The 18,511-nt window shown below is 40.1% G+C and overlaps 1 protein-coding gene across 2 annotated transcripts in view; it reads left to right on the top strand.

Annotated features, from left to right (window-relative positions):
- The window catches only part of TGS1 (trimethylguanosine synthase 1), a 35,125-nt gene that overhangs the window by 11,726 nt on the left and 4,888 nt on the right, over positions 1 to 18,511 (top strand). The window contains exons 9-13 of one of the 2 annotated variants that reach the window (XM_071554513.1): positions 86 to 256; positions 1,197 to 1,340; positions 2,087 to 2,305; positions 3,369 to 3,445; positions 11,104 to 14,186. In XM_071554513.1, coding sequence (XP_071410614.1) covers positions 86 to 256; positions 1,197 to 1,340; positions 2,087 to 2,305; positions 3,369 to 3,445; positions 11,104 to 11,220 — 728 coding nt within the window. In that variant the 3' untranslated portion in view covers positions 11,221 to 14,186. Of the gene's footprint in view, positions 1 to 85; positions 257 to 1,196; positions 1,341 to 2,086; positions 2,306 to 3,368; positions 3,446 to 11,103; positions 14,187 to 18,511 lie in introns of those variants that run through there. The other variant, XM_071554514.1, reaches the window with a different exon arrangement.

The raw sequence follows: 18,511 nt of genomic DNA, 5'->3' as shown, positions 1-18,511 counted from the left end.
TCTTGTATCTTAACTCTCCCCTACCTACCAGTTACATTGCTAGCCTACAAGAACAGTGACTGTCAACTTTTTCAGTGTCTTCCAGCTGTAGATGAAAAAATTACCACAAAGAAGAAGAAAAGAAGAAGAAGAAGAAATAAAACTATACCGAGAGGTATACCTGCCGAGATTGCTGCTGATCCAGAGCTAATCAAGTACTGGGCTCAACGCTACCGGCTGTTCTCTCGGTTTGATGAGGGTATCAAACTAGACAGAGGTGTGTTTAGTACCAGGTGTGCTGACTTGGTGGTATAAGATGTATCCAAATCTGTGGCCCTTCTTACAATTTATTACTAATTTTCTTATAGTAGGAACATTACTGAATGTGTGTTTGCACCTCTGGATAAATTCCATCCTGCCCAGCAGGCAGGTGAACAAAAGTCTTGGTGCTTTTAGTGTGGGACACCCCTATCTGCATTAGTCCTGATATCTGCTGACATTTCATGCTGGATGCAAACTGTACTTCGTTGTGACTTTTTCAGACCTCAGTAAACTCAGTGACATTTTTCTATTTCTAGTATTTTATAAAGTAACTTTGTGAAGCTTCCAAATATGCTGATGGATCCAGTTTTGTTGTTTTGTTATGACTTTCAGCAGTCCCTTTCAAAGTGACTTTTTTCCATTCTTTACATGGAATCCACTTCAACTCATAAATTTATAAGTAAAAGAGGAATTAGGATTACCATTCCTTTTGCTCATTTGGTTCGTAAGCCTTTAATTTCTAATGCTCTCCCTCATAACCATGCAGATTATTTGGCAGACCAGACATTGTGGTGAAGAAAATAACATGGTAGATAAGTGAGAATATATTTCTGGTTTTATTTGCTACAGAGCATAATCATGATACATAAAATTTCTCATAGCTGTGTCAGTGGACTTGTCCTTGATAAGCCGAAATCCTCAGCACCAAGCTCAACAAACCACTTACTGAGATCAAGGCATATCTGTTTGCTTCAGTGAGGCTTTGTTTGTTTAGCAAATCGCTGGTCTGACCAGAGTTTATCATCTTCAAAGCCTGTATTTCCTGGTTGAATGCACTAAGCCAAAATTCTTGGGATTAACACTAAACCTTCAGTTGTATGTGGAGGTTGGTTGTTTTTAAGTTAGGTGACCTTGAAATAGGAGGCAAAAATACATTTCTTCCCTTTCATTTGCAGAGGGTTGGTTTTCTGTTACTCCTGAGAAAATAGCTGAGCATATTGCAGTCCGTGTTAGTCAGTCATTCAACTGTGACATCATAGTGGATGCGTTCTGTGGGGTTGGAGGAAACGCTATTCAGTTTGCATTGACCTCAAAAAGAGGTAAGTATGTGTTGTACATGGTGCATTATTTTGTTTCTTCAGTCTTTTTTCCCTAAAAAATTTGGATTTGTGGTTTGTTGGCTTGTTTTTTTTCAGTGCTTCTGTAGCAACAGAAGCTCTTTTGCCTCATCAGTCTCACAATATGACCTTTCTGTTTTCAAAAAGGGCTAAATTTTTGGGTTTATTATTTTATACTGCCCTTGTATCATCTCTCTTGTTCTGTGTTAGGTGAGGTTTTTTTTAACAGTTTTCAGTACAATGTGATCAGCCACAGATAAATGTTTCTTTTTAACAAAGGAGAAGAGTACGTTTCTAATTGACACTAGCTAAGTTGCAGCAAGGAGGACTTTCTCTCTTGGGTGGAGAGCCTTATGTGACCACTACTTGAGCTGAGATGCAGGGTTGTCACAGTAGCAGATGTAAGACTGCCTAAAGCTAAAGCTTCCCAGGTTTGCAACAGCAGCCAAGCCTTCCCAGTCTTGGTTGTGTGACGTCCCTTGCTGGTTTGTAAATGCAGCCATTTTGCTCTTGGCGGGTCCTTCCTCTCTGAGGAGCTGTAGCTTCATGTCTACCACGACCTACAAAATTGAAGTAGTTACTCATCACCTCACAGCAGCATATTTGAGATGTGACCCATATCTGATGGCTGCAGAAGGACAGCTTCCCTCTGAAACACCCTGTCTGAGGTGGGGGGGCACTGGCATGGCAGTTTTCATTTTCCCGTGTGTTTGCTCTCTCACTCACAGTGATCGCCATCGATATTGATCCCGAGAAGCTCATTCTGGCGCGCAACAATGCAGAGGTGTACGGGGTGGCGGATCAAATAGAGTTCATGTGCGGGGACTTCATGGTGCTGGCTGCCGACCTACAAGCAGATGTTGTGTTCCTCAGCCCGCCCTGGGGGGGACCTGACTATGCCACTGCCGAAATCTTCGATATTCAAACCATGATTTGCCCTGATGGATATCCTTTCCAAGTTATGCATTGTTGTGATTTTCAATCATTTACGAATTAGTTTCTCTCTTTTCTTCCCTCTCTTGACACTGTGTTTGCATGTCCAGTTGGCTGACTGTGGATGATACAGCCAGCTGCTGAACTCCCAGAAGTGCCACATTTGTTTAGCCCTCTTCCCCCAGCCTCAGCTATATGGCTTTGACCGCCTAAATTTAAATACTTTTATTTTTATTTTTTATTTAAAAGAAAATAGTGATGAGTTGTTCTTAAAAGTAAAAAATCCATTAGAGATTGAGTAGCCTCTTAAAGCATTAATTCAGCAGTTTTAACTCCTGTATATAATTTTATTAAAATACCCTGAGGTAATGAGTCATGTGTTATCTATCTATCTATCTATCTATCTATCTATCTATCTATCTATCTATCTATCTATCTATCTCTAAATATATATATATATAATAGTTATGTGAGCTATGACTTTGTCATTAGTTCCACTTTTTAATTGATTTATAAAAGGAATATCTTATTTAAAATACCTTACTAAAATTCTTCTCAATCATAACATCTGCCTATGACTTGGGAAATCACAGAAGAGTGCAAGCAAAATATTAACTCCTTTAATTAATGTATAAAAATCCATATTGACTTATTAACAGTGCTGTTAAGCACTCATTCATCTGGGAAGGTATTAATATAGTAGTTTCATCAAATATGAAGTGTGAGATGTCTTTTTTTCCCAGAATAATCTCATTTGTTTCCTTTTTTGCTAAAATTTAGCGCTATTTATATGAGTAAGAAAATCCTTCTATGTATGTGTGAGAGATTCCACAAAACAGATTAGAAAACAAATGGCTTTTTTCTACTTCCTAAGGCACCAATGGTGAAATAGAATTTCTGCATTTAGACAATGCTGATTTCTGCATTTCAGAAGAGAATCCTACTCAACACATTTGGAAGACTAGCTATAATTTAATTGCGTAATAACTGAATTCAAGACATTAAAAATGAATGAATGAATATAAAGCAACTTTTCCTTCCCCATTCTTGTTCTTTTTTCTTGACTGGCTTATACATTTGAAATTTTCAGGCTCTCCAAGAAGATCACCAACAATATTGTATATTTTCTACCTCGGAATGCTGATATTAACCAGGTGTGTTACTGGATAAGGGCTTGATAATTAACAACATGCTCAGCTGGCATAAAACATAGGTATTACAAGCACAAACATAAGGCTTCCAAGTCTATTCAACTGAATCTGGCTGTTTGCAATTTTTAAGTTTAACCCTTGTGTTAAAGGATTTCTGTATTTGCAGTATTTTTGATATATTTAGAAATGAGAGTAGCAGGTTGTTTCCATGATTTTGACACTGTCCCATCTTAAAGCAAGAAGTGGATGGTTCTTATATATGATCCAGAGCCAGTAGCTGGACAGATACGTGATTATAAAAGAAAAAAAAATCACGTATTTTAACCAGCTTTTACTGTCTTAATGTGCTGAGTCCCAGATTTTCATGGCTTTCAGTTTATGAAGGAGTTGTAGAGAAATACTATACAGCCTGCAGTCCCTGCTATCACTGATGAGTAAATCAGACACAAATGCCATGCCACCAGAGGTGGTACTGGTGTGTGGTACAGGTGTGTCATTCCATATGGGCTGGTTGCATTGCAGTGATTCCTGATAAACACATAATTTGTTGCACTACCGTGGGAGTTTTTGTATTAGAGATTTTTTGTTCAATTTTTTTTAAGCGGTCAAATGACTAACAATTTTCCTGAGTGTCTTGTTTAGCTTCCTCTGTTTATTTTTCCATGGTAATTATGTCTTGTAGCTTTTTACAAAGAAGGGAGCAGTGAAATGACCTCACCCCCAATGTGCTACTGAACTTCGTAGTATTGTTTTTGATTTTCCAAAAGCTCTGTCTGCCTTAGAGCAGGCAAGGTGTCAGGCCATATGGTGGCTTGCAGAATCATCTGTGGCAAACAGCTGGCTTGAGAAATAGGCTGAAATTCGCATGGCCTCAGGATTAGCCTGCTCTGACCCCACACTGTGCACAGCACCATTGATACGGCAGGTGATGATGATTCATTTCCTTTCTGCATTTCAGCCAGGTGAAATGTCAAAGCAGCTTATGAATCTTTGAACAGGGACTTCAATTTTAGACATAGTTTCTCTAATTTCAACTTCTTACCACTGCATTTATCAAATGTTGCATTCCCATGATGAAAAACTACGTTAGCAGTTTTCTGCTCTGCTCATTAGCACCTTTTAATTGGGTTTATAAAGGGCCAAAGGCATCTACATTTTGCTTGTGTTCCCACAAAAGCATCCAAGAGCACTCCCCACAGGTCTGCATCTATTCCTACAGAAGAGCTCAGCATCCCTATGGGGTTGGGTCGGGTGTCTTGCCACCTGTATGTGATTGGCTCTGATGTTGATGTACATCCATGAGTTTGCCTTTACATGGCTGAAGAGTAACAGCTGTTGCTCAATATCATGGCTTAGTTGTCAAAAGTACATGGCTGGAGGTCTGATTTCAGTTCAGTTTGATGTTCCAGGCTATGGGCTACTCCAGGAGGGGAAATAGTCTCCTCATGCCATTCTCCAGGGGTTGCGTCAATATAAGAAAAAACCCCTAAAGGTTGATGATCTGAGAGCAGGGAAAGACAACATCAGTCTAGCCCACTGTTTAGGGAAATGACTTAATGCCGTGTGGACAAAGTTGCGTCAAACATGACTGTGCCAAACCAGACCTTAGAGATAAACTGGTACACAGGAGATTTGATTACAGGTTTGGCTGCCAACATCTCTGTCTGCATTTAATTCTGAAGTTTTTGGATTTACTGCCACTACACCTACAGGGCTGTGATTCTCCAGAAAAAAAGATTTATCATTGAAGTTCCTTAATAGTATAGACAGTTGTCTTCTCAGTTTGCTCATGATTTTAACCCCGTTCTCATCCATCCTATTTTTCTCATGGACCAGATAGAGTGGTTTCTGAAGCAACAACTGCCTTGTCAAGGGTCTGTGGGCAGCATTGCAGTGATGTAGTGATGCAGCTTGAGGTGTGAATGTACTCCATAAACTGTAGGGGCCTATAGAAGCTTGATGGAGTAAACTTTAAACTTTTCACAGAAGACTAATACATGAAAACTGAGTAACAGATATGGTGATACTTGCTGAAGAGATTATCTGCTGCCTTAGATTTGAAAGGAAACTTAAAATCCGAAGTTTGATTTGTGATAACATTGCTCAGTCAGGTAGGATTTGCCTCTTTTGTGTCCTCAGAAATTAATTTAGTATGCTACTGGACATACGTAAGGCTTTCAGAGATCACTTAGTTTTTTCTTTTTACAAAAGGTAGCTATTAGATCACTGTTAGAAAGGTAACAGAGAGTAGGGATCCTGCTGCTGGTGTGAAAGCAGGTGATAGCTGACCTTGACTTAACTGTGTTGAAGAACTCTGTGTTCCTGGCCTTAGTTGTTGACAAGAGATCCAGCCTTGTTCCACACGATGTTATTACGAAAACAGTGCTTGTTATATCTGCAGGCATGGCCTGTTCTAGGTAGAGTTAATCTTGCAGAGAGAGAATGGGGTTCTTTGAATTTCTTCGAAAAAAATCAGAGTTTAGGTTGAAGAGAATTGAACTTTTGTACTTCTGCCTCAAGAGGGAGCAGCGAACCAGTGGAATATGGTTGGTACATTTACAAGAAATGTAAAACGTTTCCCTGAATTGCATCACATCTCTTTGTTTACAAACATGTACATGTTAGAAAAACTGTAATGTATGTAGGTCCACTTTTCCATTCATTCTTTCACAATATTCTTTCAAGTTAAAGAATAATCAGGAATTATATGTATGTGCATGCACATACATTAAAATACTGTTTTACTAATGCTAATTATCAATAATGGCCTTATTTATACCCACCTCCCTGCAGCATCCTTCCATCAGAGTCTTTCTTTCTATAACTTTTTTCACATCCTTTAAGAAAAAAGAGGAAAAGGGGACATTGTAACAGACACCTCCACAAGTACCTTAGGAAGCAATCTTGTTGAGACAGAATGATTAAATGTAGTCTATAAAGTGTTTAGCAAGCTGTGCTCTGCCTCTCTGTGCAGAGCAGGAAGTGTGTACTCACCTCAGAGACAAGGATTTATCTCAGGTAGTCCAATCTCTTTCATGGGCTGTTTTCTGAACCAAATAATACTTCTGTATATTAATAATTGCAACAAAGAGGGAGGAACCTGAGAACTGTTGCTGTAGGGCCTTCGTCCTAATGGTGGGATATATTCCTATCAATTCATTGCAGAAAGCACACACAGTTACTATTGATCTCTCACTGATAGTCAGAATGGAGTCAGGATGTATGATGACAAAGCGATGAGCATAAAATGTTGGTGACCTGATATGTTGTGAGACAGATGACCGCATCAGCATCCTTACTAGCCTAGCCATGATTGAGAGACAGAGCACTGAGGAATCAGGAATTTATTACTTATCTTGACTATGGATAGTTAGCAGATCAGAAACTATATTGTGCCTTAGCGATTGTATAAAACTGCACTGTTTACTTTAAAGACAGGCATATTGTTGTTTGCAATAGCTATGCCTAACTTGTTGAAATTTTATGGTTGTTACATATTTTTCTGTCCTAAGGATTGGTGTCACAGACCTGGCTTATATTCCAGATATTGCTAGAAGACAGTAATCTTTCTTGTTTAGTATAGAGTGATTCTCTGAGTATAGAATTAAGCAAAGTGTTCTTGATCTTGATAGTCCTATGAAAATACACATTATGCTGTTGTTTTCTTGTTTTCTTGTCTTTGTTCCCACCTCACCTTCATCAATCATTCTTAGAAAATCCACAGCTAGACACCAAAGTCTTCTTCTGTCTGCAAGTCTAGTGCCTGGATGGGAAAATGTTTGATGTGTTTCTGTTTTTCAAAGTCCAATTGTTAAAAATGACTGCTCAGTGAAGGGAGTGAAAAGATGGGTAAAGTTTATTTATTTATTTTAGTTTTCTCTCATGTCATTCGTAGAACAGAAAACCATACTAGAGAGATCAGTTTAGTAAAAGAACATACGGTAACCCCTGTGAATTAAGAAATTTGATGGGAGGCTGATAGTAAGACTATCACTGTTCCTGTTTATGTACTATGATTTTAGACTGAATACCTTGCCTAATGAGACCTGCCAAGTAGCAGCATCTTTATTTAGGAGTAAACAGAACAATGAGCAAAGCAGGGGGTGAGAGGCCAGGAGATGAACTCAGATTAATTTGATGGTATTTTTAAGATGCTTGAATATTAGGGGAGTTTACAGGTAAAGGACTGTGGGTTGATGTGTTTTGCAGGCTGATCACTTCTAAGTGAACATAATTGCATACACTTCAGCTGTGACTATCATGTTAATAATGACAGTTTTTAGGCAGCCTACTTTAAACTCAGATTTGTTCTCTGTCCTTGATAAAAGATAAAGCCAAAAGTTACCCACGGCATAAACCAAGCCAGAATGACACTTCTGGACCTCAATCTTCCTGAAGCTCGTAGTGCTTAATTACTGAATTCCAGTTTGCCTACCCCAAGTTTTACATACAGACATGAATACATAAATAAATGTCTGACCTGTCAAAAGGTGGCAGCACCACTGTGACAGTGGCGAAACTCACCTGCAGACCTGTACATTTTGAAAAATGCTGCCTGAGAGCATTTCATTTTATTATGTTCAGTGTAAAGAATACTATTGCCTTATTCAAGTGGGTTACCCTGTTTGGTGACTGGAACACATAGGAAGTTACTTTCATAAAGGAATTTCAGTATGAATAAAAAAAAATAAAATAAATCCGTGAGACCAACAGGTAAACCTTCAAGTTCAAAAATACACCTCAAGAATATAAAGCAGGTTTGCACCTCAAGCAGCTTGTGCTCCTGAAATAATCTTCTATGTTAGTTCCCTTTTCATATTTTTTTCCTGATGTCTCTCCTATTTTAAACTTCAGACCAAACCTGTTGGCTACTATTTTAATGCTCTGGAGCTGTGTCTGTGGACTTCTATCAGTAGTCACTGAACTGAAGGATGAAGCATCCTGGTGAAAGGGATGCAGGGAGGCATTAGCTGATGCTGTGTCCTTTACCTGTGCCTGGGGAGGCATGTGGCACATGCAGAATTAATCCAGCACAGCAAAGGAGGCAATATCTTTCTACCTGAGTACATGGATTTGGACTAAAGAACAAACAAGGATAAGGAGATTTGCCAGTAGGGAATCATTGTATTTGCACAGGGAAATTAAAAATAAAGAAACTTTGGACTAGTCCAGCTTTTAAAAGAAATAGGAAGCCTTTCTGTATTTACTGTTCACTGCAGAAACAGGAGATGTGTGTTGGTATCTCTAAGAATATTTGAGCACCTTTGTTTTTCTCAAAGCATCATTCCTCAATCTGCTGTTATTTTAGAGGGTGTTCCTCTGCCAAGCTGACGCTTTTGTGAAGCTTGGTGTGTGACAGCTTCCCCTCATTACACCGCCAGGATTGCCTGAGCCCTTCCGAGAAAAACTTGGCAACTCCTACATAATTAAATTTGCAACTGCCAGCAATTTACAAATAAGCATCATCACAGAGGATTTGCATTTCTCTCCTGTGACTATCAGGGTGGGTTGAAGAGCATACAGTGGCATATCTGTTGCTGTGAAGCTTATGCCCATATGCTCATTTAAATTTTTGTTGTCTTCAGATTTATCAAATATTTTTAGTCGTTGTTTGAAATCAGTCTTAGTTATCCTGGATTTAACACTTAAAGCCCAGACATGGCATATGTAAATCCTCAGCGGTCCTTCCGTGGACACCACCCATCAGTGCAGGAGCAGCATTTGCCTGCATGATGATGAAACATCTTGTTTTACTTGGTCTTCTAAGAGAAATATTTAGTAAATACTGGTGTTTAATATCAATGCATTAGTAATATTTAGATATGCAATTGATCCAAACTGTGCCCTGAAAGCAGGAGTGCATAACCTCAAGACAGTAATTTCAATATTATGTTGACTAATCCAAGTAATATTTGAAAATACTAAATGACATTAGTTATAAAGTGCAAAGCCGTTTAATGCTATTTGGAAGGGACAATGCAGCTTTTCTTTGTAGTAAATTAAAAGTATAATCTTAACATCTTTCTAAAAAAATACTAATGACCCCCGAATGTTAACTGATTTTTGGATTTCAAGTAAGAACAGGAAAGTTGTAAAATTGCCAATTTCAGATTTTTGTGCTATTTATAAGTCAGCCAGCCTGTGCTTTTTTACTTAAGTGGCAGGTTCCCCTCTGACAAGAACGTGAAGGGCTTTTTCCTATCACCATTAAATTTACAGATGTAGAAACCACTCACACTTCTGCTTTAGTCTGAAGAAACAAAAAAATGAAAAGGTAGAAAACAAAACCAAAACAGAAAAGTAAATGCTTGATTTAGATAAGTGTGGCAATTTTCTGGACAAGTCAATAAAGGTTCACAGTATAATTTAAATTAATCTGTTATTTCCTCTTGACAGTAGGCTGGTTTTTTACTTACAGTAAAATAGAGGAAGTTCAGCATGTTTATATTTAAACCTGCACAACAGAGTCAAGTCTCAAGGGAGTTTAGAAGTGTTAATAACACAGCCTGAACTTAAAGTTTCAGCTGCTAACATCATCTTGGTTTAAAGATCAGTTAAAATCTACTGCAGGCTTGTAGACCTTGGTCACTTTATGTCTGCTGGGGAAGTTTCTCTGCATAGGGAACTACAGGAATAATTTTCCTTCAGCAGCCTGGGAAAACAGAACTGGCTGTGGAACAGGAACCCCAACTACAGCACCAAGATGGAGGGAAAAAAAGCAGTTAACATTCAGTTTTGGTGTTCTTCCTTCTGACTGCGGTTGTCCTGATGAAGAATTGGCAGCCTGAAGGCTGTCATACTTCAGAGGGATCATACTAGCGAACATGAGTGGGAACAGGAGAGAGGGGTATGTTGCATGTTCCAGTCCAAAATGCAAAGTCCACTGCAAAACATTGTCTGTAATCATTAAGCATTAAAGGTGTGCACCAAACTCGGTCAACAGAGCATGGATGGTGAAATTCTCACTCCAGTGACTGTAAACACAAAGCTGGGACCAGCACTGCCCGAGGGGCTCTCCCTGCTGCAGATATGCTGCTGCCCCCAGCCTTTGCCTCAGCACTGGTGCAACTACAAGACACAGAACAGCTTTTTTGTTGTTGTTGCAATAGCAACAACACAAAAAAACCTGGGTTTTGTGAGTTTCTCTGCCTGTTTTGGGGGTTGGTTTTGTTTTGGTTGTTCCCATCCACTCTGCCACTCCTCAATGCAACCTTTATGCTTTCTAATTCTAATTCCTAAAATTGGTTTTACTCTTTCCCCAGAATTTGGGATTTGACATCTTTAAAGAACAGTTTAGAGTTTGCTTTTTGCAACAACTGGATGTCTCAAATGCCAAACACCCTGCAAACCAGAATTTAGGATCTCTTGCCTCAGCCCAGTGTGTAAAATTATGAGTATTTATCTTTGGTCTTGAAGTCCTCTTATTTTCATGATTTGGGTGAAGAGGGTTTTTCAGTCACAAGAAAGCCACAAACCACTTCTGTGAGGAAAAGGAGACGTAAAAATGTACCAGAGGCATTAGGTGCCAAGGAACATTTTCCACCACTATTAACAGAGCAGAGACGTTCTTTTATGTGATAATTTCATGTGAATAAAAGGTTTGGGGTTTTGCCTCTTTTCCTGTGCATCGATTAGTTTACTTTTTGTTCTTTGTTTTTCAGGTGGCTTCCTTAGCAGGGCCAGGAGGGAAAGTTGAAATAGAACAAAATTTTCTCAATAACAAACTGAAGACAATAACAGCTTATTTTGGTGATCTAATAAGGCATGACATCTCCTGAACTCGGCATGGATTTGTCCAAACCCAGCCTCCCTGACTGCTGCTTTGCTTAACCTTTTTTTACAGCTGGCTGGTCAAAAATGACTTAAAGCCATTTTCCGCTTTATCTGTTTACAGAAATTTGTTCTGTTTATTGCTACTGTAAATAAATGTTTTACAGTAATTTTGACAAAACTGTAAATGTAGAGAAGCTGTGAATATATGAAAAAAAATCTTTATAAAATGCAGTCTTGCAAGGTTTGAGCCCAGCCCACTGAATCCCAGGGTGGTCAGTATTTCTTTGCAGCTTTCACATGTGCTACTTCTGTTCTTGCTCTGGTTTTGAGCATCCAAGAGATCAAGAACAGCCTGAAAGCTGCTGGGTGTCAGGAGCTGCTGTCTGTGCTTGAGAAGCAAGTGTCTGAACATCAAGTGGAACTAGATGGTCAGGTACACCATGAGAGGTTAACCCCAGTCCACCTCCCTGGCTCCATGCTCACTGGGAAACCTTTTCAGGTTTTCTTTGTAGGGTGAAGCTTCCTTTTACTTCCAGTGAGTGCTTTGGCTTGTTGCAACACAAGGAAAGAGCTGGGTGTGTTTGTGTCTGGTGGCAAGGCTCTACCCTCTGGGTTTTGTCATTTTATTTTACTTTTTTACGCCTTGCCAGTCTTCTTCATGGCAAAGATATATTGAAGAAACCTGACTGGAGGTTTGTATTAGTAAACATAGTATTCATGCCCCCTTCTTTTTGAGGCCTTTTAGATCCTCACACAGGCTTCAGGGAAGGCAAAGGGAACCCAGCTCTTCCTGGTGAGGGCTCTCTGCTCCCACTTGTGGTTTGGAGGGGAAGAGTGGCTTTTGGGCACTTCTCCAAGCAGAAAAGGAGGCAGACAAGTGCCTAGGGCACGGATATGGTGTTCTCACTGAAATACTTTTACAGTAAGTCCTGTTAAGCTAGTTTTTGAGGTAAGAGTGTAGGAATAATAATTTCTAAGACAAATTAGTGCTGCTTCTCTGCTTGGAGTGCAGCAGGATGCTGAAGGCAGTAGAGACTAAGCACTAAACTGTGCATTAGTACTATCAAAACTATAGAATAACTGTAGAATAACCAAATAAGAGGATCTGTTTTTACCATTAAGCAATGAAAACCAACTCACCAGTTAACAGACAAAATGTGTGCATTTGGGATGTTAAAAAAAAGTGTGCCACCTGACTCAGTGCAAGTTCACAGTACAGTAAAATAGCACTTGAGAAATAATTTTTTTCCAACTTTACTGTCCATCCAGTACCAGACAAGTGCTGAACTGTTAATGAACTGTTACATCCATGCTTAATGTAAGGTATGTTACATTACTTTGGAGACAATTTGGCTAATTTGGATCACCATGTTTTGCTGCAGTGCTACAGCAAGGAAGAAGCATAATAGTGCTGGGGTCATGTCAGTATTTAAAAGGGAATTATTAAGGAAATAATATTTCTTAGAAGTTTGCTAAAAGGTAGCAGGGGAGGCTGGCAAGAGTGCTAGTATTACAGAACTCCAAACCTATAGTGGCAGTAGCATATGAATGTAATGGTGCTGTTAAATTTTCACTACAAGCTACAAACAGAAATCTAAGAAAGTCATGAGTTTGAATGAAGACTAGATTAATTTATACTGTGCATGGAACAGTACTCAGTACACTAAAATTTTACTATATTTGGCTTATTATAGAAATACTCTTGTCTTATTATTTGGTCCTTTTTTCCTCCCTAATGTCAAGGAGATGCTTTAGAAGCATTTTGAGATCTTGCTCTAATGCTGCTCCTATAAAAGGAAGCTCTGAGGGGGAAATGCCCCTGAACTTGCTTTTACCTTTTGGAAAGTAGTTACATTTTGCTCAGTGCCCAGTATGCACAGTGTGGAAGCTGAAATATAAGAGGTATAGCATTTACTCATTTAATGTTTACTTCCAGGATCAAGAACTTAATGGTAAAAAGGAACAATTTTTCAAATGTCTCTGCTGAGCTTTGCAAGCACATGCAGCATCAAAAGCAGAAGAGTATCTTTGTTCATAGCTGTTCCTATTTCTAACCAGGAAGTACAAAAGGTTTTGTTTGATTTTTTTTGATTTTTTTAAATACAACTTGAAGTCAGAATACATTCTGCTGGCTTGTGATCAATGTTTGCCCTCACCTTTCTACATGCACAGAACTGGTGAAGTTCCCCAGGGCTTTGAATCTGTCAGTCTGTTAAGCCTAAAATACATCTATGAGTATTTTTTTTTTGTTAGTAATTTCAACCAAAAAGGACTTCATGGAGGACAGCTTCAATAATGATGCAAGTCTCAAAAAAATTTTACTTTGCTTTTTATTGCAGAAAAATGTTAGCATGGGCTGAGACACTTAAATTTCTAGACAGCTCATACCCTATGTTTTAATACCCTTTTGGTATTTAAGCAGTGTTTTGTAAATGATACATGGGGCAACAAAGAAGTTATGTTGATACTGTAAATACTGATAGAAGTTTGGTCTTTTACCCATTGTAAACCACAAAACAAACTATAAAAAAATGCAGATTTTTAGTTTGGAAATTAACTAATATGTGGACTAAATGCAATAAATACATACTGTGTTATACTTTCCAGCACATCACTTTTGGTTTATCTTAATTAAATCCAGTATTAAACCAAGCCAATCAGTTTCTTTTTCTGGCACATGGTATAAGGAGACACAGTGGAACATGGAGTTAAGTGCATTACAAGGCTGGAGCTTAATTGCAGACTCAGGGGGACCAGAGCAGAGCAGCAGTGGGGATGAGCAACTGTCTCTTCATGGCAGGACAGTTAACATTATGCCCGTCTCTAAAGGAGGCCCCATTAGTGTTAAGGTAAAAAGTTAACTGTTCCATGAAGTTTTCATTTAGACGCTTTAGAAAATCTTGCCCAAGTGTAGTGTTTCTGAAATAACATCTGGGTCTATATGCACAACTCAGGGGTTATATAAACAAATTAATGTTACACTACAGTGACCATGGTAGTATTTTGCAAAGGGAAATCCCATAAACAGCAGAAGGAAAAAATTACTTGTAGTAACTCATTGAACGAATCAGTAGAAAATTGAATAATTTTCACTTGGTTTACTCTCTCAGCTTCCATATGCCTCATATTCACTGTTTGCCTTAGCTGTCCTCCTCTCATACATAGTGTGACTCCTGAGGAGGGTCTTCTGCAGGCCTAAGAGTTGGACTTGATGGTCCTTGTGGGTCCCTTCCAACTCAGCATATTCTGTGATAACTCTTCCCACCTCCCAGTATCAAGGAAGGAGGGTAACTCTATCATGTAGTGTGAACTTATTTACTATCGCTAGTATAGCCTTTCCAACACAGATATCTTAGTATTCCTGTCACTGTAATATCTTTGTGCACTCTACAGTAGTTATAAAAAGTTGATTTTCAGCACTGAGGAAGTTTTAGATTTCTTTATGAAGACACAAGAGATATCTTTGCAAGTGTGTGTTGCAGCAGCAAGGGACGAAATGCTCTAAAACCAGGCCTGAGATCAATTTAGACCCTTTTCTGTCAGGTGGTCAGGGCAGAGTACTATCAATATGCATGCTCCAGCAAAGTACTTTGGGAGTGATGCTGTGTTGATTCAGTTAAGTGAAGTCCCCCAAATACACAAATTAATTCATGCCAAGAAGTATTTTAAAAGTAGCTTGTTGCTTGGGAGGCTGCAGAAGTTGGGTGTAAGGCTGGAGATTCACCCAAGGAGTGAAAATCCTAGCTGCAACCATGAAAAGGAGGATGCTGGAGTGAAGCTTGAGTCTGCAAACAGCTTGTCCACCCCAGGGTTTGGTTTCCACCTCTGCTCAGCACGATCTAGTGGTGTCTCTTACCAATGCCTGAGGCTTTGACAGTGCCTGTTGATGGTGTGAGCAGGGCTGGTGCCCAGGGTCGAGGTGGGGTGAACAGCAGCCCATCTGCGAGTTGTGACAGCTCTGGCCTCTGCTCAAGTGTTTCCTCACCCAGGGGAATTCCCAGTCAAGCTGTGCACGTAACTCTGCAAAACATTCCCTGCAGCCTAAGGGTCTGCCCCGGATTTCTCCAAATAAAGATCCAAGCAAGTATCAGTGTCTTTTTAGCACATGTCACAGCAGGGGTATCTGGGTGCCAGGGAGTGTGGTCTTGCTGTCAGCCCCTTGTGAACCCTTCTTCAAGGCTCATGCAAACTTGTTTTCTGAGCTCTTCCTTTCTGCATGTCTCTGAGGTCTTGGCCTGTCACCTTGCAAAGTTCCAAAACCAGAGCAGGTTTCAAAGTGCTTCCCAGCACTTCAGGCTTCCCTGAAAACTGAAGCATCGCTCTGGTTTTCTGGGCTCTCAGACCACTGCGGAAAAAAGTGCTGTTGGAGATAGTCTGGGTTTGATGACAGCACAATCCTTCCTGTCTCTCTCTGTGCCTCAACTCATTATCTTCCTTTTTCTCAAGACTGCGCTGCAACCTTCTTGTGAAACCCCTGTGGTTTATTAGAGGAGTGTAATAGCAGCACCGGAGCTTTCAGCACTGCGTAAACATGAGTATAGGGGCTCACAGTGTGCCTTCGGTGTTTTGTGAGTAATGAAATGCCTTTCTTCAATGTTTTATGCTAAAAATATGTCCAAAGAATGGGCATCAGAGAGGATATTCCTCTGCAGAGTTATCACAGGTTGATGCAGGTTGAATAAACACATTTATCATATCAGTGCGCTACTACCTAGACAGACCTCTGGGGGTTCTTTGTCACAATGTCAGACACAGTGATGGTAACAGTGGTAAGAGCTTTTGTGAAAGGCAGTGTTATGATCTGACAGCAAAACCTGGCCTAAGGTATTCATTAAATTGTTCCAGGCACCAGGACAGCCTATGATTATGTCAAACAAGGGAGCAAATTGTACGCTCTGCTTTCCTGGTATGCGCGAACTTAATCTGAAAATCTGCCTAAGAAAGGTTAAACACAGACAGCTTTGTCTAGGAGAACTCCAGACTGGCAGAGCCCATCACCCCAGAGGATCACTTGAGGGGGGCTGCCTCTGCCAAGTGCATGTGCTGGTGCAGGAATGATTTTCATGGATACAAGTTGCAGCTGACCTTATCCAAGGGGTTTCCTCAGATGTCAGAACATTTGGGTGCTCCCAGCAGATGCAATGCTATTTGTATCTCAGGCTCAGACATGTACTGCTGGAAAGCGATGATCCTCAAAACAGAAGCTGGAGTTCCCCAGGAAGCAGCTGTGTGGGGAACTCTGGACTGTGGCTCCTGCTGCAAGAGAAACCATGCTCAGGGGAAGTGCTTTTTGTGCTGGCCTTTGACACCAAAAAGCCCAGATCTTCCAAGAAAGGTGAGCCTCGTGGAGGTTCTTCACCTTATTTAGAAATTACCCACCAGGGTATTTATTAACCCTGTCTAGAAGAGGTGCTGTTAGGAATCAGGTTTGAGAACAACCCTTCTGGTCATGTAATATAGGGTGGGACACCAACAAGCAGGGGGTTCTGATGGTTCAAGGATGATCTGAGAACTGGAAGCAGAACAGAGCATGGGGCCAGCAAAGCCATGTGCAAGCTGCAGAGATGAATGCCTGTAGTGCCTGGGTTGTGGTTTCTGCTTGTGTCCACTTTTGCTTCTTGCTGCCATATTTTGTGACTTTACTGGCAGCCTTTTGATTTTTTTTTTCAGCTTGTAGAGAGGATTGTCTGAAAAAACTTCCAACCTTGATCTAAACATAAATCTGTAGTCCTTGCAGCTAAAACAACCAAACCAAAAACAACAAAAAACACCCACAAAACAAAACAACAACAAAAAAACCCACCTAAACAAAAATAGCTGACACAAAACCAAGACCTGGATGCATTATAATAGTTCAGAAATCAGATAAGAATGTCAGAAACGGTAACTAATTTGCAATTGCTTTGTAGGCAGGTTCACCTCAAATTTTAGCCTGAGGCATAGAGATAGAGGCTGACATGACTTTTCAGCATTTTGAAATGACCATGCTGCTTGCCCCTGCTGCTGCTCTGATTTATCAGCTTTGTTTAAAGATCAAAGCATTTAGGATAAATAAGTTAAAGTAGGAAACAGCCTGATTTCTTGCATGTTTATTTTTTCTGCTAATGAGAAGGATGACCTAATTCAAAATTATTGTCACTTGTTATAAAAATTCAAAGTGGAGAAACCATTTAGTTGCTTTACAAATAGAAAAGCAGTTCACAAATGGATGCAGAGGCTGCAGAATTAAGTCTGCCAAGAAGAAATCGAATCTGGCTGAATTGACAAAGTTAACACTGCCCAGTTAGCTAAAAAATAGCTACCCCAGCACAGAAGATGCAAAAAACCCTGGAAGATTCATGATTTCAACTCAGCCCTGAAGAGGAACTAGTGGTGAGCAGCTGTTTGACAACTATGAACCATGAGGGAAGTGAACCTGAGTATCTGGCCAGCTCAGAGCATGTTGACAGACATGATAAGTGACAGTGATTAGGGACCTGGGAAAACTGCCAAGAGAAGAAATTCCAAAGAGCGGTGGGTCCCAGCTTGGAAGTCAACTCTTTGGGTGAGAAATAAAAAGAGCCAGAGTTTATGGATCACATTTGATAGGTATCTGGTCCTGCAGAAAGCTCGTGAGTTTTAAGAGACAAAGAAGCAGCAGATTGTCTTGCCCAGGCTAGTGCAGGTGCTTGAGGGAATATCTGGGAGCCAACCTGGATTACTGCACAGTTTTTGCGGGTGCTAAAGATACTGCTGCCTTGCAGTGCTGCAGTACCATCGTCAGCAAAGAGGAATGGCAAAAATCCATGACAACTTGCAATAATTTAGTTAAAGCAGGATTAAGAAAAGATCAAACTTCTACTGGAGTCCAGGCTATGTTAAGCAAACACTACCCATTCCTTTTTTCTCTCCATCTGCAATGTAAGTTTTGTATTGCCTCTTGGGCCATGCAGGAATCTTTACTTTTCATTTACTCATGAAAAGCAATCAGGGGACCTTGATGACAGGTATCAAGGCATATTTTTGAGACCACACACTGACGGGCAATGCTAGGATCCCCAGCAGCACTATCAATTTCCACAGCACATTGCAGAGGAAGTAAACACACAAGGTGCTCCATGCTGGCCACAGCAGGTCTCTCAATCCCTGTAACACACCAGGCAAACTGCCGTTTAAAGAAAAATACCACAGATGCTTCAACTGGTAGGCCTGGGAGCCATGCTGGAGGTAAAGAATAACTGGCCAATGTGACCTGAATAGGCAGCAGGGTGGTACTGGGTACCATCTTCACAGCATTTGAAAACCTTCAAGGTTCCC

The sequence above is a fragment of the Pithys albifrons genome, chromosome 4 (assembly GCF_047495875.1).
Source record: "Pithys albifrons albifrons isolate INPA30051 chromosome 4, PitAlb_v1, whole genome shotgun sequence".
NCBI classification, from domain to species: Eukaryota; Metazoa; Chordata; class Aves; order Passeriformes; family Thamnophilidae; genus Pithys; species Pithys albifrons.
Note: the sequence above shows the minus strand (reverse complement) of the source record. Positions and strands in the feature narration are given on the sequence as shown.